The following is a 27,731-nucleotide window of genomic DNA, read 5'->3' as shown; positions in this document are numbered from 1 at the left end:
TCTGATTGCTCAATGTGCCCCTGGAATCTGTTTTTACTTTAGAAGTTTTCATATCAGGATCTGGCAAGGTCTGGCGTATGAGAGTTGTCTCTGCAGCATTGTATGGGGAAGCCGTATACTCCCTTGTGGCAGCAGTTTGCAAATAAATGTCTACAAGGAGAATGATTTAGTAGGCCCTATAATGAAAATGTCCTTTAAAATTAAGTAAACCTTTCACTTTAAATGAGAACTTCCTGAGAACACGCTCTCATCAACTTTAACTAATATTAAAAATTATTTTTAAATTAAAGCAAGCAAAATGTATTTATTAATATAGACAAATACATCTACATACAATATAATTACAGTGACCCTGACACCAAACTAAACTACATTAAAGTCAGCTTATGAAAGAACATGTATAATATTTATCTTTTTGGAAGGTGGTGAGTGAAATTTTCCCTCTCTTGAAGAGTGATGGGTGTCTCTGGTATCTGACACTTTAGGATGTTTTGGATACGTTCCCCCCTCTGGTAACTGTGGTTCCTCCTCACTAAGTGACTACATTGTTCTGTAGTGATGTAATGGCTGGTGGGAGGAACCACTACACCCAGCAAGGGACAAGGTTTCTAACAAACCCAAAGTATTTGATACCAATGGTGTCCAGAGCAAAAATTACTCTCACTGTCCACCATTTTACTTTGTTCCAGGGAAGTATTAAATGTTTATATCTAACAGTGTTCATTCTCAATACACTAGCAAAATACTAAAATGAACAATAATAGAGATAATGCCATAACGACTGGTAACCCAGTGTTGCTCCTCACATATCAGTGGATAACTGTTTTTGTATTCAGGTCAGGTCTGAACAGAATTATGTAACATTTTGGTAAAAATATACAGCCAAGAAGTCCAGAACTTGATGCCATTATAGCAAAGACCTCCACAGCCACCATGTATTTCCCTCTGGTGCTCAGATAGGCCGGGATCATGGCAATCCAGACACTGCAGAACACCAGCATGCTGAAGGTGATGTACTTGGCCTCATTAAAACTGTCCGGTAATGTCCTGGCTATAAAAGCTATAATGAAGCTCACAGCTGCCAGAAGCCCCATATATCCAAGGACTGAGTAGAAGCCGATAACTGAACCCTCATTACACTGAATGATGATCTTCTCCTGGTAAGAGTGAGTGTCTCGATCCTGGAAGGGGGGAGAAATAGACAACCAAAGGACACAGATTAGGACTTGGACCAGTGAGAAGACACAAATGATAAAATTGGGCAGTTTGGCTCCCATCCATTTCCTCCAGGGACTCCCAGGTTTGGTAGTGTTAAAAGCAATACACACCATGATACTTTTGGCAAGTAGAGAAGAGACGGCAACTGAGAAGATGACACCAAAAGAGGTGACACGCAGCATGCAGGTTACATCTACTGGATGGCCGAGGAACAAGAAGACACAGAGGAAGCTCAGCATGATGGAGACCAGGAGAAGATAGCTCAGGTTCCGGTTATTGGCTTTAACAATGGGGGTGTCCCGGTAATGTATAAATATCCCCAATATTAAACCAGCCAGAAGACAACAGAGGATGGAGACGGATGAAAATACCGCAACAATGGTGTCATCAGTGTAGGAGAGAAATTCCACCACTCTTGGAAGACACCAATCCTTCTTCTCATTTGGCCATTCATCATCGGGACATTTCATGCAGTTTTCACTGTCTGCGGGAAGAACAATACAAACACAATGAGCATCGGGGTCAGAGCTTAGAAAACAAATTAAATATATTAATTAATTTAGGAGATAGATAGATAGATAGATAGATAGATAGATAGATAGATAGATAGATAGATAGATAGATAGATAGATAGATATTGAGTGTGCCTAATGGGAAGTGCTAAAAAAAATGTTGGTTTCATAAGGACACAAAAAAGGGTGAAAAGAATAAAAGTGGAATGCACAAGAATTGTGTTATAGGCAGAAATGTGATAATTGGGAGTTTCAGTTTAAATTGTCAGAAAACCCTGATAATGAACATATTTGCTACCCTTTTGGTCTGTTAAATACACAACTGGAAACATTTGTTATATCTGTACAAGTGCAAAAAAAACACCTGTTGATCATTTTGATTTATTTATTTTTTTTCTGTTGGTTGAATTGGATGGACTTTGTGTCAGCAACTCAAAATGGTCCTCAGTAGTTTGTATTGCCCCACGTGCTTGTATGCCTGCCTGACAATGTTGGGGCATGCTCCTAATGAGACCACTGATGGTGTCCTGGGGTATTTCTTCCCAGATCTGGACCAGGGCATCACCAAGCTCCTGGACATACTGAGGTGCAACCTGGCGGTGTCGGATGGACCGAAACATGAAATCTCAGAGGTGTTCTATTGTATTTAGGTCATGCAAGCATGGGGGCCATTCAATTCCTTCATCTTCCAGGAACTGCCTGCATACTCTTGACACATGAGGCCGGGCATTGTTGTGCACCAGGAGGAACCCAGAACCCACTTCACCAGTGTAGAGTCTGACAATGGGTCCAATGGGTCAGATTGCCATCGTCTAGCCTGTAGAGGTCTTTGCTTCCCTCCATGGGATATGCCTCCAGACCATCACTGACACACCACCAAAATGGTCATGCTGAACCATGTTACAAGTGGCATAATGTTCTCCATGGCTTCTCTAGACACTTTCACGTCTGTCACATGTGCTCAGGGTGAACCTGCTCTCATCTGTGAAAAACACAGGGCACCAGTGGCAGACCTGCCAATTCTGGTGTTCAATGGAAAATGCCAATCGAGTTCTATGTTACTGGGCACAGGGCCCACTAGAGGACGTCGGGCACCCTCATGAAGTCTGTTTTTAATTGTTTGGTCAGAGACATTTACACCAGTGGCCTGCTGGAGGTCAGTTTGTAGGGCTCTGGCAGTGCTCGTCCTGTTTCTCCTTGCACAAAGGAGCAGATACCGGTCCTGCTGATGGATTAAGGACCTTTCTACAGCCCTGTCCAGCTCTCCTAAAGGAAATGCCTGTCTCCTGGAATCTCCTCCATGTTCTTGAGACTATGCTGGGTGACACAGCAAACCTTCTGGCAATGTCACGGATTGATGTGCCATCCTGGAGGAGTTGGACTGCCTGTGCAACCATGTAGGGTTCAAGAATCGTCTCATGCTACCAGTAGTGACACTGATCCTAGCCAAATGCAAAACTAGAGAAAAACCATCAGAAAAGATCAGTAGGGAAAAAATGTCAGTGGTCTCCGCCTGTAAAACCATGCCTGTTTTGGGGGTTGTCTCGTTGTTGAGGATATTTGATGCACTCCAAGACAGGAGTAAGGAGGTAGATGTGGCATACAATAGTATGTGTAAGCATATAATCAATGTTGATGGAATTAGGGAAAATAAATCATGAACACTATACTGTAATAAATACAGAAACAAAATTTCCTTAGAGTCCTATTGGTAATTCTGATGCACCATGGAGTGGAGGCAGCCGGCCAATAACAAGGTAGAGAGGCTCTGTGGAAGATCAGGAAGAAAGAGGCGGCACCCTCTAGTATGAAAGATTTTTAATGTATAAAAAGTGTAGTAATACAGGCCACTTACAAAGCGTAAGTAGCCTCTAGATGGATGGTGGTCACCAGTATCTGGCAATGGTGCTGGTGGCTTCCAGCAAGTCCTCCTAGTTCCGGGCAATGAGGAGGGAGCATGCATGCTCTGAATGCGTGCCAACCCCCACCATCACGTGACTGGAAGTGACATTTCACCTGAGGGAATCCAGGAACTATGAGGACATGCTAGAAGCCACCAGCACCACCACCGCCACATTCCGATGACCACCATCCATCCAGAGGCTTCACACTCCTTCACTACAGCGGATGCCTATTAATTTACATTATTATGATTTCAGTATGTAATAAATAATTTTTTACAAATTTTTGTATAATAAAGTATCTATAATTTTGAATTGGGCGCCACAGTGGCTTAGTGGTTAGCACATCTGCCATGCAGTAAATGGGTCATGGGGTTGATTCCCGACCATGGCACCTCCTGCGTGGAGTTTGCATGTTCTCCCTGTGCTTGCGTGGGTTTCCTCCGGGTACTCCGGTTTCCTCCCACACTCCAAAGACATGCTGGTAGGTTAATTGGCTCCTGCCTAAATTGTCCTAGTTTCATCCCTGGCCATGTAGGATCTCCTGCATGGTAGGAGTTGGGGAAAGACCTGGCAACCTATCCTGTAAAAATAATTGCTAAGAGAATTCATGGCAAAAAGTTGCTTATGAGTGACGGTCCATGCAATCGCCAAGGGTTGGATACGACTGAATGGATAGATAATAGATAGATAGATAGATAGATAGATAGATAGATAGATAGATAGATAATAGATAGATAGATAGATAGATAGATAGATAGATAGATAGATAGATAGAATTTTGAATCAATATATATGTGGTGATGTTTTATTAGATGCATTAAAGTCCCAAGGGAGTAATTTTTTCTTGTATGTAGTAGTATTAGTAGAAGTAACAATAGCAAAATACAACTAGGCAGGGCTGACACCATTTCAATTCACAAACCCCTGTGTGTTGTAAGCCTACAACAGTATTAGGAGCTAATTACATTTCTAGCAGGACCAACAGGTATCTTTCTGTACTTGCAGTGGCTTTACAGATATAAAACATGAGGGAATTGCACACTTTGCAGGTACATACTTCATATGTTTTTCTCTGACAAACACTTTAAGTACTGAGGTTACTTCTGACCAGGCCAAAAATAATATACTTCATATATTTTATCCCTGACATACGCTTTAACTACAGGGATAACTTCTGCCCAGTCCAACAGTGACTTAGTAACAAATACAAACTCTACCAGAAATGTTGGATATCTCTCCTTCTGGACATGGGATGCACTCATAGCAGCATTTATGAATTGAAGATCCAAACTTTTTTCTGCTGCCAGGCAAACAGGGATCTGAGCATCGAGATACCGGCATCTGAAATCAGATATTATTATTCATATGATGATAGTTATTATTATTATTACAGTATATTGTGACATTCCATCATATCTCATGAGGATATACAAACTAAGCGTTACAAATAGCAGAGGATCAGGTTTGCCCCAACCATGGGTTCAAGATCAAATCTGCAGGTTTGAGATCCATTCAGGGGTAATAGTTCGGTGTTTTCATGAATTTGAGGGGGTTCATTAATAGATTTTTCCAGCACCCAGCAACAATAGACCCTTCCCTCAACAGAAGATCTCTCCCACAATTGACCCTGCCCTGCAACAATAGATACCCCAGCAGCCAGCATCAATAGACCCTCAAACACAGCCCAGCACCCTTTGACATTATATACATTTAGTGCTGGAGGTGCCGAAACTGCGTTCCTCGTGCTCCCATTGAAAAAATAGCCCCGGTCCTTTTACTGGCTCTGGGGTATGAAACAACATTGTAACACAACTTTTCTGGGCACAAGATGTCATGAGAGTAACCACCCTTGGGCCTGCCCCTGCAGAGCTGACAAAAGCTCTTCCCCAGTGTGGCTCCTATCTCCTAGGAACAAGCTCCAATGCTGCATGGCATTGTTTTGCCTAACCTTTGTCTAGCCTCTTAAATGCCTGAAGAGGACCGGTTGTTCATAGAACAACTCATCCAAAGAGGGTATTGAGGGGAGCAGGATATGGAGGTGACTGGCTGTCACCATCACCAGCCATCCAAATGGAGGGCAGCACAATCAGCTCCAACAGTGTGTCCTGTCCTGTACCCATCACTGTTCATAGTTACTCAGTTGGCCATGAACTATATATATACATAACATTCCTGTCTATACTTGCTGGATCATGTTCCTGTAGTCATGTAGAATCTTCAGCTGATCCCATGGTCCAGTGCTGTAGAAACCTTGCCTTCCTCATGATGGTGGTTGTTAGGGATGGTCTTACAGATAAAGAAATGTTGGCTGGGAACCTGCTACTGCCAAGTCATAAAGGGGTCTGAATCCACCAGCTGGAAAGGCGCAATCTGTAAAACCACCAATATTTCAAAGGTGGCTAGGAGTAAACAGAAAAACTTGCCTGCCCAATGTTATAGCTGAAATAACAGGATGGGATTCGCAGAATCTGAGCAAGGTCATACCCTAATCTCTCTGTATGTTAACTAATTCGAATGGATAGAAGAATAGCCAAAATGACGCGGACTGACCCAACAATCAGCTCCAGGAAGATGAAAGAAGGTGTGACGTTCCCTGTGAGGACTGTTACAATTAGAAGACGCCTATGTGAAGCCAAGCTATCTGCAAGAAGCCCCCGCAAAGTCCCACTGTTGAAAAAAAGACGTGTGCTGAAGAGGTTACAATCTGCCAAAGAGCACATTGACTGGCCTAAAGAGAAATGGGGCAACATTTTGTGGACTGATGGAAGTAAGATTGTTCTTTTTGGGTCTAGTGGGCGGAGACAGTTTGTCAGATGACCCCCAAACACTGAATTCAAGCCACAGTACACTGTGAAGACAGTGAAGCATGGTGGTGCAAGCATCATGATATGGGGATGTTTCTCATACTACGGTGTTGGGCCTATTTATCGCATACCAGGGATCATGGATCAGTTTGAATACATCTGAATACTTGAAGAGGTCATGCTGCCTTATGCTGAAGAGGAAATGCCCTTGAAATGGGTGTTCCAACAAGACAACGACCCCAAACACACCAGTAAACATGCAACATCTTGGTTCCAGACCAACAAGATGGACGTTATGGAGTGGCCAGCCCAATCCCCGGATCTTCATCCAATAGAAAACTTGTGGGGTGACATCAAAAATGCCATTTCTGAGGCAAAACCAAGAAATAGAGAAGAACTGTGGAATGTCGTCCAATCATCCTGGGCTGGAATACCTGATCACAGGGGCCAGAAGTTGGGTGACTCCATGCAACACAGATGTACAGCAGTTCTCAGAAACAGTGCGACTACAACCAAATATTCATGAAGTCATTCAAAGGAAAGCAAAATCTTCAAACATTTCTCAGTTTATATAGTGAATGTTTGAGTTTGTAAAGAAGAATACAAACACTGCGTTTTTTTGAACAGTCTAATGTTCACGTTTCTTCAATTTTTTTAGAGGAACAACACAAATTTGATGTATTTTTTGTTCATGTTGTGATTTTGAATAGAATGTGTCGTGTTCCCAATGCATTTGTGTGGATGGAAATAAAAGCTATTAGAAGGATTTTCAGCTTTATTCACTTTTTTCAACACACTGCTATTATTTTGAACACAACTATATATATATATGTGTGTGTGTGTGTACAATACTTTTAATCCTGTACAATCAGAACTGCTTTTTCTGGGCTTGATCACAATGGCAGAAAGAACTGCCACTCCTCTGAAAAGCGATCCATGTTCAGATTGTTTTTCAGAAGAATTTGACAGGTGGCGAAGAGGCACTATGTTGCCTCCTCAATGCCCATTTTATGCCCCTAAATGCAGCAGCACTGCAGGGCGGTTATAGCATGGCCCCATTCACCTTGGGGCATACATCTTTCCAGGGCCACAGCATGTGTATGACCTCCGCAGCTAAAGATAGAGCAGTTGGGGGTAGTAAAAACACAGCTCAACCCCATGACTTTACTATTCCCCAACTTTGCATGTGAACAAGCTCTTGCATGTTGTGTGTAGGGAAGCCTGTTCATTTAAATGGGATAGCCCACCCTCATACATTCAGGGACAGAAGTCCCTGACCCATTTTTTAAGTCACGCTGCACCAAAAACATGTAAATTCAAAACACGGGTGGTGTAAAAGGTGCCACAGCCTAGTAGTTACAATCACAGAATACCAAAACATTTCAGCTTTTAAGGCTCAGGTATCAATTAATGACAACTATGTATCAACATAAAATTTTTTATTTTTACACAATAAATAATATACATAAAACACATTTAAAAAGGAAAAAATATTCTGAATCATTATTATAGGTGCACTCAAAACAAATATTCATCCCTCTATAACCGTATTATACTTGTAGATCAAGATAGTCAAATGTTCTGTCCAAGAAAGGACCATATACAGTACTTATTAATAGATTTTATACAAAAAGGGGGGAGAAGAGGGTCACTGATGAGCTCTACGCATTTCGCGGTCCAAGCTGATTTATCAGGAGCAGTACAGATCAGAATCTATAAAACGAAAAACACAAAACAAACAAAACAAAATGAAAAAATATAACAACATAGATACCACTTACCACTTCTTTTTCTTACCCAAGAGGCATGTGGCTATCCAGGCATAACCATCAGCCCAAGACCCCCCAGTGAGGAAGAGACATCCCCAACCATGCGCCACCCCCAAAGTGAAACCATTGAAGCATACTAGGACAGACTGGGCCACCACCCCACCAGCTTCCAACATTTGCAATGGTATAAATATATAGTATGCAGCAATATATTATAATTATTATCATTATACAGGATTTATGGCGCCAACAGTTTGCTCAGCGCTTTACAAAATAAAGGGAGACAATACAGCAACAATACAGTTCAATACAAGAGGGTTAGGAGGGCCCTGCACCTTGGAGCTTAGAATCTAAGAGGAAGTAGCTGGTGGTACAAAAGGTAATAACTGTGGGGGATGGACTGGTAGAAGGAATAGAAGATTCCATTATTAGGTGAAGGCAGGATAGGATTCCCTGAAGAGATAGGTTTTCATAGATCATCCAAAAGTGGGCAGAGTAGGCAATAGTCTGATAGATTGGGGTAGAGAGTTCAAGAGGATGGGGGAGGCTCTGGAGTGGTCCTGGAGAAAAGCATGGGAGGAAGAGACAAGGGAGCTAGAGAGCAGGAGGTCATTGGAGGAGCAGAGAGGATGGTTTGGGTGATATTTGGAGACAAGATTGGTGATGTAATTTGGGGCAGAGTTATAAATGGTTTTATATGCGATTGTTAATGTTCTGAATTTTATTCATTGGGCAATTGGAAGCAAGTGGAGGGATTGGCAGAGAGGGGTGTTAGATATGGAACGGCTGTAAAGGTGGATGAGTCTGGTAGCAGCATTCATGATAGACTGAAGAGGGGTTAGCCTGCGATGAGGTCAGCCAATGAGGAGGGAGTTACAAAGGCAAGAGATAACCAGGGAGGGAATAAGTTGCTTAGTAGTTTTATAGATTAAGAACGGCCGTATCTTGGAGATGTTGCGGAGGTGAAGTCTACAAGATTTGGACAGTGATTAGATTTGCGGCTGAAAGGACAGATTGGAGTCTAGGATTACACCTAGTACCCTGGCATGAGGGGAGGGACTGATGGTTGTATTATTGATCTTGATGGAGAAGTCAGGGGAAGGGCCATGGACTGGAGGGAATAGTATGGGCTCAGTTTTAGAAAGATTGAGTTTGAGGAAGTGGAGAGACATCCATGCTGATATGTCACTTAGTAGGTTAGGAGAACCAGAGCAGAGTCTCAGGGGCCAAGAGAGTGGAGTTTTTTGAGGAGGAGGGGATGGTCAACAGTTTCAAAAGCCACAGTGAGGTCAAGTAGTAAGAGTACAGAGTAGTGGCCATTGGTTGGGATGAGTACAGAGTAGTGGCCATTGGTTTTATCAGTTAGTAAATCATTAGAAAGTTTTAGTAGGGCAGTTTCAGTGGAGTTTAGTGAGCGTCAAGAAGGTTGTTGTCAGTGAGGTAGGAGCTCAGGTGATTGTAGACTAAGCGTTCTAAGAGTTTAGTGGTAAACGGAAGCAGGGAGATGGGTCTTAAGATGTTCAGGTTGGTGGGGTCCAGGGAGGATGTTTTAAGTATGGGAGTGATGTGTGCTTGCTTTAGAGGGGTGGAGAAGGTCCAATTAGAGAAGGAGAGATTGAAGATGTGAGTGAGGGAGCATAGGATAGAAGAAGAGGGTGACCATAGTAGTCGCGAGGGGACAGGATCCAGGGGGCAGGTGATGAGATGGGCTTCTGAGAAAACTTTAGTGACCTCTTCAGTAGTAGCGAGGTCAAAAGAGGAAAGTGTTGAGGGAGGTTTAGTATGAGGTATGCTAAGTGGGATGGATGTCTGTGCAGTGGAGATGCCCCTACAAATTACATCAATCTTGTTTGTGAAATGAGTTGCAATGTCGTAAGCAGTGAGTGAGTTACTGGGTGGAGGTGGAGAAAGTAGAGAGTTAAAAGTAGAGAAGAGACGACGAGGACTGGATGACAAGGTATTAATAAGTGTGACAAAGTAGACCTGTTTAGCAGCATGGAGGGAGGAATTATATGTTAAGAAAGCAGATTTATATAGGATGAATGCTTGCTGAGATTTGATTTTACTCCACAATCGCTCTAGAGCACGTCTGTCTCTTAAGATTTCTGTTGTCGTCAGACTGCCACTGTTGTAATGGTCGGGGCCTGATACTTTGTGTAGTTAGAGGAGCAACTGAGTCTAGTGTGGATGAAAGCAAACTGTTGTAGACAGCAGTGGCCAGGTCAGGGCAGGACCGGGGAGAGATTCCGTCTGCATAGAGGCGTTCAGTTGCAGAGTGGAAAAGATAAGGGTTAAAGTTGTGAAGGTTTCTGCGGGTAATTGTTTGCTGCTTGGAGGGTAAGTGTTTGAAGATGAGGACACTGTGAAGGTGATGATATTGTGATCAGAGAGAGGAAAGGGGGTGTTTGTGAGGTTGTAGGGAGTGCAAAGATGAGAGAAAACAAGGTCTAATGTATTCCCATCAGTGTGAGTGGAGGACTGTGTCCATTGTGTTAAGGCAAAAGATGAGGTTAGGTTGAAGAGTTGGGATGTAGCTGGGTTGTTCACATTAATGGGGATGTTAAAATCTCCAAGAATGATAGTGGGTATTTCAGAGGAGAGAAAGTAATGTAGCCAGGCAGAGAAGTCATCAAGAAAGCGAGACACCGGTCCAGGAGACCAGTAGATCACTGCAATCCTCAGAGAAATAGCCGAATGCAGTGAGTCTCAAAAAAAGAGAAGGATAGAGAGGGAGGGTTATAGAGAACTTGGAAAGGTGCTCAGTGGGGATAGAAGCAAACCAACTCCACCACCTTTGCGACCACAGGGTCTGGGTGAGTGGGTCCAGAGAAGGCCTCCATAGGAAAGTGCTGCAGGAGAAGCAGAATCTGATGCTTGAAACCAGGTTTCTGTAATTGATAGCAGGTTAAGGGAGTGGGAGACAAAAAGGTCATGGAAAGAGGTGAGCTTATTACAGACAGATTATTAATATACAATAAGTACATCCCTAATTATAACACAAATACTATGTAATACCATTTGCACCCAATCTCTGGAGTTCATTATCAGCAGTATCCAGTATACACCAAATTCATTGGTAATATCCCCTTAAATAACCCAAATTCCATTACTGCCCATTAGCAACTGACCAATATACACTGCTCAAAAAAATTAAAAGAACACTTTTTAATCAGAGTCTAGCATCAAGTCAATGAAACTCCTCGGATATTGATCTGGTCAGGTAAGTAGCAGAGGGGGTCGTTAATCAGTTTCAGTGCTTTTGTGTTAATGAAATTAACAACAGGCGCACTAGATGGGCAATAATGAGACGACCCCCAAAACAGAAATGGGTTTACAGGTGGAGGTCACTGACATTTTTGTCCTTACTCATCTTTTCTGACTGTTTTTCACTAGTTTTGTTTTTGGCTAGGGTCAGTGTCACTACTGGTAGCATGAGATAATACCTGGACCCTACAGAAGTTGCACAGGCAGTCCAACTCCTCCAGGATGGCACATCAATACGTGCCATTGTCAGAAGGTTTGCTGTGTCTCCCAGCACAGTCTCAAGAGCATGGGGGAGATTCCAGGAGACAGGCAGTTACTCTAGGAGAGCTGGACAGGGCCGTAGAAGGTCCTTAACCCATCAACAGGACCAGTATCTGCTCCATTGTGCAAGAACAGAACGCGCACTGGCACAGCCCTACAAAATGACCTCCAGCAGGCCACTGATGTCAATGTCTCTGACAAAACAATCTGAAAAAGACTTCATGAGGGTGGCCTGAGGGCCCAATGTCCTCTAGTGGGCCATGTGCTCACTCCCAGCACCACAGAGTTCAATTGGCATTTGCCATTGAACACCAGAATTGGCAGGTCCACCACTGGCGCCCTGTGCTTTTCACAGATGAGAGCAGGTTCACCCTGAGCACATGTGACAGACGTGAAAGGGTCTGGAGAAGCCATGAAGAGCATTCTGATGCCTGTAACATCATTCAGCATGACTGTTTTGGTGGTGGGTCAGTGATGGTCTGGGGAGGCATATCTATGAAGGGACACACAGACCTCTACAGGCTAGACTACGCTGGTGCAGTGGGTCCTGGGTTCCTCCTGGTGCAGTGGGCCCTGGGTTCCTCCTGGTGCAGTGGGTCCTGGGTTCCTCCTTGTGCAGTGGGTCCTGGGTTCCTCCTGGTGCAGTGGGTCCTGGGTTCCTCCTGGTGTAGTGAGTCCTGGGTTCCTCCTGGTGCAGTGGGTTCTGGGTTCCTCCTGGTGCAGTGGGTCCTGGGTTCCTCCTGGTGTAGTGAGTCCTGGGTTCCTCCTGGTGCAGTGGGTTCTGGGTTCCTCCTGGTGCAGTGGGTCCTGGGTTCCTCCTGGTGCACGACAATGCCCGGCCTCATGAGGGGAGAGTGTGCAGGCAGTTCCTGGAGGATGAAAGAATTTACACCATTGAATGGCCCGCACGCATGCGTGATCTAAATCCAATAAACCACCTCTTGGATATCATGTTTTGGTCCATCCGGTGCTACCAGGTTGTACCTCAGACTGTCCAGGAGCTCAGTTATTCCCTGGTCCAAATCTTGGAGAAAATACCCCAAGACACCATCCATTGTCTCATTAGGAGCATGCCCCGACGTTGTCAGGCATGTATACAAGCACATGGGGGCCATACAAACTACTGAGGGCCATTTTTAGTTGCTGCAATGAAATGTCAGCAAAATGGACTCGCCTGCTGCATCATTTTTTCACTTTGATTTTTGGGGTGTTTTTAATTTCAGTCCTCTGTAGGTCGATCATTTTCATTTCCATCAAATGATGGGGCATCCTTACGTTCCTAACACATTACCCCATCCATATCAGTATAGATATCCAGGATGATATTTTTCCCCATTGAGATCTGATGTGTTTTCAAAGAGTTCCTTTAATTTTTTGATCAGTGTACATAATCTGTAATAAATTACAAGCAATATAATTATCTAAGGCTCGCAATGGGGATGCCCATGGTTTTAGCTAAATGTCAAAAGTCCAGCAATACAATAATAACTTGATCCCTAATCTAATATAAAAAATATATGATAACTATCAAATCCTAGGGACAAGTACTAAGATATACATACAAAATGAAACAATGTATACATACCATGTAGAATAGACTGTTAATCCCTTTGCAAATTAGGAAGATTTTCAACCACCACTACCACCATCAGGGACATGCAACATAGTCAAAAACAGAGGAAATGAAGCCCAGGATTGGCCAATATATACTCCCACAGAAGTCCACCCACCAGCATCATCAAAAGGAACCAGTGTTGTCACTTCCTTCGTAGGAAATAGGACACCTATGCCGAACACAACTCCCAAATGCCAGTAAACCAAACAGAGGGGTGGATAAATGAACCAGCCCAAGCGTTGGGTGCCCGATTGGCCCACCAAGCAGGAGACAGTACACAGCACCAAGAAGCCCCTACACTGGTGGATTAAAGCCAGGCATTTTGCTGAACACCCCATGCACCCAGAATATAAATAAAAAGAAAGACAATCACATATAATATGTATCCCATAACAAGTATTACATTGGCTAGTCTCCAAGTTCCGTATCCACGTGACTTATACTTCTTGCATGACCTATGTGTAAAACAAAAAACTTGAAACTGCTACCCTCACTTGAACTGGGAGGTTAAATAACCATGGGGGTCCCCATTGCTTGTAATTTATTATAGATAATGTATATGGTCAGTTGCTAACAGTCAGCAATTACATTTGGGTTGATTAAGGGGATATTACAAATGAATTTGGTGTAGACATTGTTGGCAATTAACTCCAGAGACTGGGTGCAAGTGGTATTACATAGTATTTGTGTTATAATTAGGGATGTACTTATCATAGTATATTACTGCATACTATATATTTATACAACCATGTAGGATACATTGAAAATGTTGGAGGCTGGTGGGGTGGTGGCCCCTTCTGTCCTAGTATGCTCCAGTGGTCTCGCTTTGGGGGTGGCACATGGTTCTGGGGATGTCTCTCCCTCACTGTGGGGTCTTGGGCTGATAGTTATGCCTGAATACCCACATGCATCTTGGGTAAGAAAATGAAGTGGTAAAGAGAAGATGTGATGTGTATTTGTATCTATGTTGTTATATTTTGTCATTGTGTATATACTTACTGTATATTGTTTTATAGATTGTAATAGATTCTGATCTGTACTTCTCCTGATGAAGCTGCTTGGACCGCGAAACGTGTAGAGCTCATCGGTGATCGTCTTCTCCTCCCTCTTTGTATAAATTATAGTACTGTATATGGTACTTTTTTGGACAGAGCATTTGACTATCTTGATCTACAAGTATAATACGGTTATAGAGGGTTGGATATTTGTATTGGGTGCACCTATATTAATAATTCAATGTTTTGGTATTGTGTGACTGCACCAAAAACACATGGCATTTTCCAATATGTGGGGGTACTATTAAGAATGAATGGCACCCCTGTGCATCTGCTAAAGAGCAGTGTGTGTGTCTGCGTGTCAGGAACATGCACAATTTTGCACGTATTACTGACAGCAGTAATGGGAACCAAGCCTTAGACTGGGAGGCCTCAAGACTAAAATTTCTTTTCAAGGGTGCCCTGACTGGAAAATGGTTGAAAAATACGGTTCTATACTATTGAAAAATGTCTGAACCCAGAGTGTCAGATGTCAGGAGGTATAGGTATAACTTGCAGTGCCATTCTAGGCCGAGACAAGGATGTCCCTGCTGGTTGCAGTGAAGGCAGCAGAGGCCTATGCACCATTCAGGGGTGTAGAAACATCATCAGTGAATGGAAGAAATACCGCTCATTGACCCAGGCCATGAATATGTGGATGAGTGTGGCATCAGCCAGTGCTGCTCCATCCAGGCCCCCTGACATGTTTCGCCCCACACACCGGGGCTTGGTCAAAGAAGTGTTGGAAGACTTGCAAGGTCAGGGCAACCACTGGGGACAAGCGTTATCAAGCGGCCCCTGAGGAGGTAGAGCTACATATATAAACAGAAAACAATCAAGTCATTTCTTACTTTGCCATTTTTCCACAACCAGGACATACTCAGATTTGGAAACCTTTCAGGCACATAATCTGGGCCTTCCATAATGGAAACTATGGCATAATAAAAGACTCTATTATTCACAGTCAAGTAGTGTAACAGAAGATCGGTTGGAATTTCTCTTCTCTCGTTGAAGTAGACCTTACCTTCTGCTAGGTCCATGAAGTGAACTTTTCTCACATATTTATGCAGCTTTTCATGGAAGACAAAAATTCACAGATTACTATATACAGATAGAAGAGTTCTGGAATTTCTTAACAAAACACAAAACAGTGAGAGAGCTCCATCCAAGTGACTCGGCGGTCTTTCTATCAATGAATGAACCAGGAGAATCACTTATTCTTCACTTTTGGTTCTCCTGCAATGTCTCCTCTGATATGAAAAGAATCTCCTGTCCTAATAATCCAGAGAATCATCAATCATTCATTTTATATTCAGATTGCACAACTCTGTATGTATATATTTAGTAGACTCAAAAAATGTACATTTTTCTGTCTATTCTATTTATATTTTTGCTTCAAGAGAGGTAAGCAGAGGACCGAAAAAGTTTCATATGGAGTGATTGAAATTGATTATTATGAACTGTTCATAGCCATTTTTTTCAGAGCCATTTTTTGTATTTTTTGCAATGATTAAAAAATCATTTAATCCTAAAGATTATATAAAACTCCCAATTTTTTATGTCACACAAGATTGGTGCACCAGTTTAGGAAAAACAAAATTTCAGTGCAAACTACACTAGAGATATAGTTAGGGCACACAGACACAATGTATTTACCAATTTTTTATAAAATATAAAAGACCAAATATATAACCAGCATGTCAAACCTTAACCACTTGCCCTCCAGAGGATTTACCCCCCCCCCCCCACCTGACCAAGCCATTTTTTGAAATAAGGCGCTGCGGTACTTTAACTGACAATTGCACGATCATGCAATGTTGTTCATAAAGGAAAAAGAAAGCTCTATTTGTGGGGAAAAAGGGGGAATGTACAGTGTTGCATGACCGCACAATTTTCAGTTAGGGTAATGCAGCACCGTAAAGCAAAAAAAAAAAATGGCCTGGCCATGAAGGGGGGTAAATCTTCTGGAGGGCAAGTGGATGGGCAAAGCTTTACAGGTCATCGGTTCAGAGTTCTCTAGGAGCTCTAGTGCCAGAATTTTTGGTCTCCCTCCAGCATGTACGGTGATATGTAAAATGTGTAGCACAATCAATGTTTTCCTTCATAGGATTTCCTAATGCATGCAATTACGTTCATACATGCATATGTGCGGGGGTTGGGGGACTCAGAATTTTGAAGGGGTTATTTTAAGTTCTTTGGTGTAACTTTCATTCTTTCCAATTTTTTTTTTATTGTTTTTTAGGCGGCTGTTACTGGGGGTGTTTGAAAGTGATTGTGTGGTTGCCTGGCCTCCAGAACACTTCCATCTTCTGTTGGGAACACTTGCAGCTGCTGTGAGTGTGTGCAAAATCCCCCCCCCCCATGTCAGGGCATAGAAAGGGTTAAGAATTTTCAAACCCATCATTATGTATGGCTAAATAATTATTGCCACACTGTTACCTTCTTTGTCTGAAGGTTTTGTAGGTAAGTAAGGTAAGGTTTTGTATAGATCCTAAGGCCATATTCTTGATCTCCTCCACCATTCATATGACAAATAGCTCTACACTCGGGTTAATCTCAGTTGGAACCCATTGGATTTCTTTTTATATCCCTGTTGTTTTTTGCAACTAGAGTCAATATCAATAGTCTGTAGTAGCTGCAGAAGAAAACTCTTTTTTGAAGAATGTTTGCAGTATGGCAGGGCAAATTATATTGCTGAAAGAGTGTCAAGGTCCTACCTTTTCCCAGAGGTTATGTTACTCCATGTGCTGGCATCCATCTTGGATTTTTGCTGAGCATGGTGGGAATCTTTTATGCCTTCAGGTCTCTGAGGTCCATCCCCCAGAGGGGTGTGGCTGAGTACATATAAGCCTGTGATCCGCACATGCTCTTTGCACTTGTGTCTTGTGTCTTTGTCTTGCTACAGCTCTGTGTATACTCTCGTGACTCTTCTGGTATTTGACTCGGCTTGTGACTAAGACCATTCTCTGCTTTTTACTTCGATCTGACCTTCCGTTGCTGAACCAGGCCCGTGACCTGTTATTCTCTGTCTACTGTTCTGTACCGTTTTGTCCCGTTGTTGTTGACCCGGCTTGCCTGACTACGCTATTGTCATTCTCACCAGCTACACGCCATTGGCGGCGGCCATTACCGCAGCCGGGGGGTCTCGGGGGCCGCGACCTGGTTCCTGGCTGCGTCAAGTCCATCCCCACCATCAGGGGCCCTGGTGAAGGGCAGCCTGGGACTTAGACTCCGCGCCCTGAGGGACTTCGGTCTGTTGGTGGTGGTTGTCGCCAGTCAGTGCGTTACCCTGCCACTAGGCCTACCTGTCCGTTCCACAGCCCTGCCCTGACAAAGAGGCAGCTGCCATCAGGGAACATAATTTCCATGAAGGGGTGTACTTGGTCAACAACAATGTTTAGGTAGGTGGTATGTGTCATGTAACATTCACATGAATGGCATGACCCAAGGTTTCCCAACAGAACATTCCTGGCAAAACAGTAGAACAGGATGCAGTATGGCAAGAAAACAATCTGGGGCATCACCCTGCTTCTACTGGCTTGTCTTCTTCCCTTACTGTGTCCTGGTGCCATCTCGTCCTACACACACCCAGCCATCTTCATGATGAAAACAAATGTGGTTCATCAGAGCAGGCCACCCTTTTCCAGGTGCACCATGGGCCACTAATGAAGCAAGATCAAAAAACTGCAAATTCATAATCAAGGATATGTGTGTGAAGGTGTAACCATAGAAAGAGGTGTAGGACAGGGCTGTCTTAATGAAGGGGCACACCTGGGCACTGCCCTGGAACCCCAGGTGCATGGGGGGCCCATGATCAGGCCCAAGACAAACAGGGGTGGGAAGATGCTGTATTGGGGGGGGGTGCACTGGCGATTTGGTCACTCATGCCGCTCTAATTTGTCAGGAGTAACTGAACAAGGAGCAACATCTGGTTTCTGCTGGAGAGAGGATTCAGCTTTCATCTCCCTCCTGCATGGGTAGCAGAAAATGGGCACTGAGACTGAGAACTCATCTCAGTCTCAGTGTGGGAGAGTAAGGAGGAACTGTCTTCATTGCAGATGGCTGTGAGTTCAACAGTGAAGGGGGGAAGGCATAACTTTGATGTATGGGGACATCTGATGTATGAGGATACTATGATGGGGAGCACCTGCTGTAAGGGGACCCCTGTGGAGAGGGATCCCGGCTTTGTGGGGACACTGTGGTGGGGGACACCTTATGTATGGGGACACTGTGATGGGGGACACCGGATGTATGGGAACACCTGATGTATGGGGCACTGTGATGAGGAAACCTGATGTACGGGGACACTGTGATGGGGACACCTGATGTATGGGGAGATTGTGATGGGGACATCTGATGAACAGTATATGGGCACTGTGATAGGGAAACCTGATATAGGCTAGTAGGAGCCCCAGTGCACTACTTTGCCTAGGGGCCCATGATGCTATTAAGATGGCACTGGTGTATAGGAGTGGGAGTAGATCCAAGTGATTTTGTGTTATCATAGACTGGAGACATCATTTTCTGTTTAATGTGATTTAAATTTAAAAAATCTCGGATTTGGTAGAACAGTTCATGATCTTCAGTCCAGTCAGTGAAGTCCATTGAAGGGCTTTATTTGCCCACGTTCATTTAAAGCAATTTAAAAGTAAAGGTTCCTCACATCAGGATTCCCAAACAGGGGTTCAGCTTCCACACAGAAATGAAAAGCAAAAACACAGCCCCTGGCTATAAGGGAGCTCACCTCGGACTACACGGCTCTCTAGAACTCAGACTCCCAATACAGAACACAATGGTGTTCACACGCTGCTACTGTGACAACTGGAACTGTGTTGTCCTGTTCCAAAGAGACAAACAGCACCCCAGCCTAGTGCATTATCCCAAGGATAGATGAATGAAAAAGGATAAAAACAGACTCACCAACAATGTCTGTGAACAGCAAGTCAGGCCACTGCCTCGTGCTACATTGGTAAGTCAGAACCAGAAGAAACAAATGCCAAAGAACACCATCCAAGGTCCAAATAGCGGCTTATGTGTTTCAAGGATAAACCCGTATCCTCAGAGACAAATGATTTGGCTCGGAAGTAGAGGGTTTACCCTCAAAATGTGTAAGACAGTTTTTGGATCATGGACTGCGTCCCTTTGGCATTTGATTCTTCTAGTTCTGACCCACCACTGTACCACAAGGCAGTGGCCTGACATGCTGTTCACACACATTTTGTTTAATTAACCCCTCGCCTACAGGGCACTTCTACCCCCTTCCTGTCCAGGCCAATTTCCAGCTTTCAGTGCTGTCACACTTTGAATGACAATTGCGCGGTCATGCAACACTGTAGTCATATGACATTTTTATCATTTTTTTGAGACAGATAGAGCTTTCTTTTGGTGGTATATAATCACCTCTGGGATTTTTATTTTTTCTTAAACAAACCAAAAACCGCTAAAAATTTTGAAAAAAAAAAGTTTTTTCTTAGTTTTTGTCATACAATATTGTAAATAAGTGATTTTTCTCCTTCACTGATGTGTGCTAATGAGGCTGCAGTGATGGGCACTGATAGGCTGCACTGATGGACACTGATAGGTGGCACTGATGGGCACTGATGAGGAGGCACTGGTAGGTTGCACTGATGGGCATTGACAGGCATCACTGATGGGCACTGAAAGGCAGTACTGATACATGACACTGATACATGGCACTGATAGGCGGCGCTGATAGGCAGCACTGACTGGTACTGATTGGCACTGATAGGCGGCACTGACTGGCACTGTTAGGCGACACTGACTGGCACTGATGCGCACTGATAGGCGACACTGACTGGCACTGATAGGTGGCACTGATTGGCAGCACTGATAGGTGGCACTGATTGGCATTACTGATGGGTGACATTAAAAGGCAGCTCAGATGGGCACTGATATGTGGCATTGATGTGGCACTGATGGGCACTGGCACGTGGCACTTCTGGGGCCACACTGATCATCAGGGCACACTGATCATCAGTGCCCTGATGATCAGTGTACATGTCCCCTCCGCAGAAAGTCGATTACCGGCTCTCCTCTCCTCTCCTCTGTCAGCGTGACAGCTCAAGAGGAGAGAAATGCCGATAACTGGCATTTCCGTGCTTACATGTGATCAGCTGTGATTGGCAATGATGGGCACTGATGAGGAGGCACTGGTAGGTGGCACTGATGGGCATTGACAGGCATCACTGACGGACACTGAAAGGCAGCACTGATACATGACACTGATATATGGCACTGATAGGGAGCACTGACTGGCACTGATAGGCGGTACTGACTGGCACTGTTAGGCAGCACTGACTGGCACTGTTAGGTGGCACTGACTGGCACTGATAGGTGACACTGACTGGCATTGATAGGTGGCACTGATGCTCACTGATAGGCGACACTGACTGGCACTGATAGGTGGCACTGATTGGCAGCACTGATCGGTGGCACTGATTGGCATTGATAGGTGGCACTGACTGGCACTGATGGGTGACATTGAAAGGCAGCTCAGATGGGCACTGATATGTGGCATTGATGTGCACTGGTATGCACTGATATGTGGCATTGATGGGCACTGGCACGTGGCACTGATGAGCATTGACTGCTGGCACTGATGGACACTGACAGGTGGCACTTCTGGGGCCACACTAATCATCAGTGCCTTGATGATCAGTGTACATGTCCCCTCCACGGAAAGCCGATTACCGGCTCTCCTCTCCTCTGTCAGCGTGACAGCTCGAGAGGAGAGAAATGCTGATAACCGGCATTTCCATGTTTACATGTGATCAGCTTTGATTGGACACAGCTGATCACATGACCGAGCCGACATCTTCGGCTCTTTCCGTGATCCGCTGTGTCCGAGGGACACAGTGCACCGGCGATCGCCACGCTGTGCACTTCCTGAGCCACGCATGCGCGGTGAGAATAGAAGGACGTCATATGACGTCCTATCAGAACCAGAGAACCACCTTGTGCCCGTCATTACATTATATGGTGGGCGGAAGGTGGCTAAACTATCCCTGGGATAATGCACTAGGCTTGTGCCCTGTTTGTCTCTTTGCAGTCACTATTTGGACTACCCCAGCCGTTTGAAGGCAGAAAGGCTTTTTCATATTCCCTGGTGCTGTATCTATACAAATATATGAATACTGTCTCTAGTCCACCACACTCATGCACAGCTGATTTTGACACTTTTTTTAATAAACTGTTGTGTAATTCCATGCAGATAGGTACATGTCCTTTGTGTGTTCATGTTCGTGCTGCTCAACTTGCAGCGGTCTCCTCGGGAGGGAGGAGCCATCAACCATCAGTCAGTTTTCTAAAAGGGCTGTGCACACCTGTACAATCAGAATGCTGGTTGTCTGAAAAAACTGGACCCAGGATTGGAGATGTCATCCCTCCCAAGTATCCAGAAAGTCTCAGGGTTCCAGAGCCCAAACCGGGTTTTATCAAACTTTGAGGAAGTTTCTGCTGTATTATACAAGCGCCTTGGATCCCCTCAACTTCCATGGATGAGAACCTTGGGTAACACAAAACCCCTTTCACACTATGACAGGGCACAGGATTGTTACTATATAGAATTGTTATATCAATATTTGTAGATTATTCTATGTAAGGATGTATACTGTATATACCAGGGTGTTCCATAGACCCTGTCCTGAAGAAGTGGAGAAGATCGCAAAAAAAAGTTTTTAATATTTGGTGATACAAGAGTACTGGAAACGTATTTGCACAATGCACAGCTTGGAATATGTGTCTATGTGTACAACCTTTTGACCAATCTCTTTATGAATGATTTTATTACTTACACAAATAAATATAATGAATATAAATGTACATAATGCATATAAAATATATATATAATCTGGACTACTTGAATGTGACTCCTAACATGCCGTGTATAAAGCAATTCATTTAAAAGATCAATAAAAGAATAACATTCCCTTTATACCCCCCCCCCCCCCACACACACACACACTCCTATTATAAAGGCTGCCCATTTGTTTTATAATTTTTAAAACAGAGAAACCCAGACAGTGATTGCCCAGACAGTGATTGCCCAGACAGTGATTGCCCAGACAGTGATTGCCCAGACAGTGATTGCCCAGACAGTAATTGCCCAGACAGTGATTGCCCAGACAGTGATTGCCCAGACAGTGATTGTTCAGACAGTAATTGTCCAGACAGTGATTGTTCAGACAGTAATTGCCCAGACAGTGATTGCCCAGACAGTGATTGTTCAGACAGTGATTGGCCAGACAGTGATTGCCCAGACAGTGATTGCCCAGACAGTGATTGCCCAGACAGTGATTGTCCAGACAGTGAGAGGAAGGGTGGAGATAGCTGTCCATCTCACCTAAATTACGTAATTACTTGTATTTTATAATATAGGATCCTAGTAAGATAAACACGTATTCTCCAACTTACTCTGTGCTGTAATCCATTTTGCTCAGATGTATTTTTCTTCATGTGTATTCTGTGTAGAGCATTGGACAGAACATTTACAGCCACGACCACACAAGCGGGCATAGTTGAATAACGAGAAAATATGAATGACAAATCTATTACCTTTGTACAAGGTTTTGCGGAAATACTTTGATACTTTGATCTGAAAAAGTTATTTTTGTGTGAGTTTGGGGAAAGGCAGTGAAACTCATAAATCCAAATATCTTCCAGTATTGGGTCAGTTAGACAGTCGGAGATGTTGGCACCATCACCATAAATATTAAAGTTTATTGCTCCTTTCGGTTGCCATATAAATATGAAGCTGCAGTTGAGTGGTGTACAGTCATAGGAAAGTATACTTCTTACTTTATTCCATGATTGTGAGAGAATAAATGTGATATTGTTTATAACAGAGCGTATACCAGAAACTAAATAAAAAAAGTTTACTGTAAAAGTTCCACATATTATGACAACCTCAGCTGATGATTCACTAACAGTTCTCCTTTCCTGAATATAAGAGGCTTCATCTGAAGTGAGTTGAATAATGTAATCTGTGCAGATCCCATGTAGTCTCATCATCTTACTCAGTTCTTGGGACTCATCATCCCCGTCGCCACTCCCTGATGATATTATTCCAACCCAGTTCCACCCAAAATGCTGGATAAATTTAATAATAGCTGTAAAACGGGCCCCATCATCTGGTGTCATACGGAATAAAGTTGGAAAGGTTTTTCCATCACTCAGGCGATGGTCAGTGACTTGATAATTGATCTAGATGAAATGTTGGGAAATATTTTATTGGGATGTTATTATTCGAACACTTTATGTTGTTTCTATGAATGCAGAACTTTCCTTATTCTCAATATGACAACATTCAGCATTTTATTTGCCATAGCCTGGGAAGACAGTGGGGAGTTGGAGAGAGATTTTGGAAGGTTTGGGTGCATGTGATTGTTTGTGATGACCTGTGCTGTTCCAGACTGGACCGGACTGGACCAGAGCAAGCACAGCTGCTGGAGGAACTGGAGAGATTACTGTCAAGACGAGCATCAGGTGACAGAGGCCACCTCTAGGAAACCTGTTAGGTGCAGGAGCATGAGAGTTGCTTCCATCATAGCCACATCTTAAATCAAAGGGGGCCCCCACTACCTGCCCCCCATTGACTCTACTGATCACCACACAAGGATTGGGTGAGAGGGTTCCTGGCACACATATCATCATATTCAGTTATAATCAGCTTGCTACCATTCAGGTTCTTCAAGTTTCAGACTGCCATCCTTCATTCTGCCATCGTGATCTCTGCTTGCAGGTTGCCACTGTAATTAAATAATGTTATTTCCTTAACCTGTCAGTGGTCATAAAGTTATGGCTGATCGGTGTATGTTCAAAATTCTTTTTGCAAAACTCTGCTTGCAGGTTGCTGAACTGAGTTAACCCCTTGTTCCCTGCTAGGCAGAGTCTGTTTCAAGTGACTACATCCACTTCTGTCCAGGCCATCTAAGGAGGCTTCCTTTGCGGTTATTATCAAGCTTATCTTAGAGTCCATCAAGCCCATAGAATCACTCCCTTAAAGTGACTTTGCTAACCATGTCACACCTCAAGGTAAACTGGCCTACTGCTTCATATCCTAGAGTGACTTTTTCCAACAGCTACATATCTTATATTAACTTCAGCCTACCGCTCCTCATTCTAAAGTGAATGTTGTCAGCCACCTCAGCTCACCTTACCTAAAGTGATTTGTGCCAATGAGTCTGTCTCTCAAAAGAGAATAATGCTGTTCATCGCACTACCTAAAAGGACAGCACTTTGCATTGAGCACCAATTCAGGGCCCCAACTAAGCCGGCAGAAGAGGCAAGATTTCATACTGTTTTATATTCAGAGTTTATTCTTTTTGGGGACACTGGTTGCAGGTGTTTTACTCAATTCTCAAGATTAAACTAAGACTCTCCTGACTGAGGACCTACAAGTGAGCTAGCCAGCCTAATTAAGACATTCATGGTTTACAATTGTCATGTGATCTGCTGTGATTGGTCACAGCTATCACATAGTACTGGCAGCTGGATAGGACAGTGATCTGTCATGGACACAGTTGGTGACAGATTGCACCTGCAGCACAGCTGCATGGGAGCATATGAGGAGCATTCCGGGAGGACGTCAAGTGACATCCACCCAGAATGACAAAAGCCCCAGCGGAATTTTGGGTTGAACACTTTCCCCTAAATGTTAAGAGGACCTACATGATAATAGGTTGTTGATAAGTACAGGAGGAAACCTCAGATAGTATGGTATAAAAAAACGATATTTCCTTCAACCGTATATTACAGAAAAGGAGGAAGATGGACAATGTAATGACAAGTAGGTTGCCAGAAGAAATAGAATTCAAACTGACTTTAGAGGAACAAAAGAAAAAAAAGAGAGACAGTCAATTACAATGAAAGCTCAAGCCTTCCTACATTAGAATGATTTTCAAATCTTACCACAAACGCCACTCTCAAAACCATGAGTCTCCCAGATTCAAACAGCACTACATCAAGGATGATAATAGTGTATCCAACCAACATGTAAAATGCTCAAAGGAGCCCATTGAAATAGTTTTGCATTTGGTTAGGGTCAGTGTCACTACTGGTAGCATGAGGCCATACCTGGACCCTACAGAGTAGTCTAACTCCTCCAGGATGGCACATCAATATGTGACATTGCCATAAGGTTTGCTGTGTCTCCCAGCACAGTCTCAGGAGCATGGAGGAGATTCCAGGAGACAGGCAGTTACTCTAAGAGAGCTGGACAGGGCCGTAGAAGTTCCCTAACCCATCAGCAGGACCGGTATCTGCTCATTTATGCAAGAACAGAACTAGCACTGGCAGAGCCCTACAAAATGACCTCCAGCAGGCCACTGATGTCAATGTCTCTGACCAAACAATCAGAAACAGACTTCATGAGGGTGGCCTGAGGGCCCAATGTCCTCTAGTGGGCCATGTGCTCACTCCCAGCACCACAGAGTTCAATTGGAATTTGCCAATGAACACCAGAATTGGCAGGTCCACCACTGGCGCCCTGTGCTTTTCACAGATGAGAGCAGGTTCACCGTGAGCACATGTGACAGACGTGAAAGGGTCTGGATAAGCCGTGGAGAACGATCTGCTGCCTGTAACATGGTTCAGCATGACCGTTTTGGTGGTGGGTCAGTAATGGTCTGGGGAGGCATATCCATGGAGGGAGGCACAGACCTCTGCAGGCTAGACAATGGCACCCTGACTGATATTAGATATCAGGATGAAATCCTTGGACCCATTGTCAGACGCAGTGGGTCCTGGGTTCCTCCTGGTGCAAGACAATATCCAGCCTGAGGTGGCGAGAGTATGCAGGCAGTTCCTGGAGGATGAAGGAATTGATACCATTGAATGGTCCCCACGTTTGCTTGATCTAAATCCAATAGAACACCTCTGGGATATCATGTTTCGGTCCATCCGACGCCGCCAGGTTGTACCGCAGACTGTCCAGGAGCTCAGTGATGCCCTGGTCCAGATCTGGGAGAAAATATCCCGGGACACCATTCGTTGTATCATTAGGAGCATGTCTCGATGTTGTCAGGCATGCATACAAGCATGTGGAGCCATACAAACTACTGAGGACCGTTCTGAGTTGCTGCAATGAAATGTCAGCAAAATGGACTCGTCATTTTTTCACTTTGATTTCTGGGGTGTCTTTGAATTCAGTCTTCTGTAGGTTCATAATTTTCATTTCCATCAAACAATGGGGCATTCTTACATTCTTAACACATTATTTAGTCCATATCAGTATAGATATCCAGGATTATATTTTTCCCCATTGAGATCTGATGTGTTTTCAAAGTGTTCCTTTAATTTTTTTGAGCAATGTATATTGCAGTGATCACTTACCTGTGTATACCGATACAGACTAAGTAACTGGGCCAATGCATAATTTGAATTGAAATTACTGTCACCAATAAAGCCGGCCACTTCTCCATGTTCCTTACAGCAATAGTTAGCAGCTTCCTTCTCTCCAGACAATATCTTTATGGCATATCCCAAAGTTTTCTTTGCATCACGACAAGTACTAAATATATGATAGCCCAGGGTGACATTGGGCAGAACATCGGGATCCTTGTTAATCTCATTGATAGCATAGATCATCGCTATGATGCTTCTGTACTCTTCAAAGTCAACTCTGCAGGATATTGAGAGGTTTTCAAACCACACAAAATGGTTAATTCTGAGATTACAGTTTAGGCACAGCTCATAAAACTAAGACTCTCACAGGAAAAAAAATGATTTAAATGGCAATTGCAGACAACATAAATTACAAACAATGAACTGCTATTGGTAAACAGTAACTACATTTTGAAAGTGCTGTAATGCAGTACCCCAGGGGTGCAAGGATGCAGAAGGGAGAGAACTGAGTAGCATTAGAAGAGTGTTGCAGAAGGTGCAGTAAGTCTACTCACTTTTTCCCAAACAATCATACTGTATGGCCTGCTTTATGTCTATGACAGTCAGACTACCATAAACACCCTTAAAAAACATCATGCATCCCTCATGCTCCACAACACCTGGCGTACCTCAAATCCTTTGGTCAAGGATTACTCTTTTTATTCTGCACCACATTGTAAGTATTCGCAGATAGACTATTTATTTTTATTGCAACCAAACCTGTCATATTTGTCAGCGGCCTCCATTGATCCAATGTATCTATTGGACCATAACCCAATCTCACAATACAATTTCCAGAGAGGGACTGGAGGACAAAAAAACTGGAAACTGAACCCCTCTCTTTTGAGTGATCCTGCACAGATCGCTATGATCAACACTCATATAAGAGATTATTTTCATGAAAACATGATCTGGGAGGCACATAAATGTGTGTTTAGGGGTACCTTT

At 43.7% G+C, this 27,731-nt stretch overlaps 1 protein-coding gene across 1 annotated transcript; it reads right to left on the bottom strand.

The window, feature by feature from the left end:
* Positions 1–357: 357 nt before the first annotated feature.
* Positions 358–26,987, bottom strand: LOC149445858 (vomeronasal type-2 receptor 26-like). Its single transcript, XM_089653311.1, has 3 exons — positions 26,733–26,987; positions 4,852–4,975; positions 358–1,702 (listed from the first exon to the last, which is right to left on the bottom strand). The coding sequence occupies exons 1-3, from the start codon at positions 26,985–26,987 to the stop codon at positions 810–812; spliced, it is 1,272 nt and encodes a 423-aa protein (XP_089509437.1). The 3' UTR covers positions 358–809.
* Between the last annotated feature and the right edge of the window lie 744 nt (positions 26,988–27,731).

Source organism: Staurois parvus, unplaced genomic scaffold, assembly GCF_062004578.1.
Source record: "Staurois parvus isolate SC_StPar_1 unplaced genomic scaffold, SC_StPar_1.0 ptg000706l, whole genome shotgun sequence".
Lineage (NCBI taxonomy): Eukaryota > Metazoa > Chordata > Amphibia > Anura > Ranidae > Staurois > Staurois parvus.
This window is presented reverse-complemented; position numbering and strand designations above follow the sequence as displayed.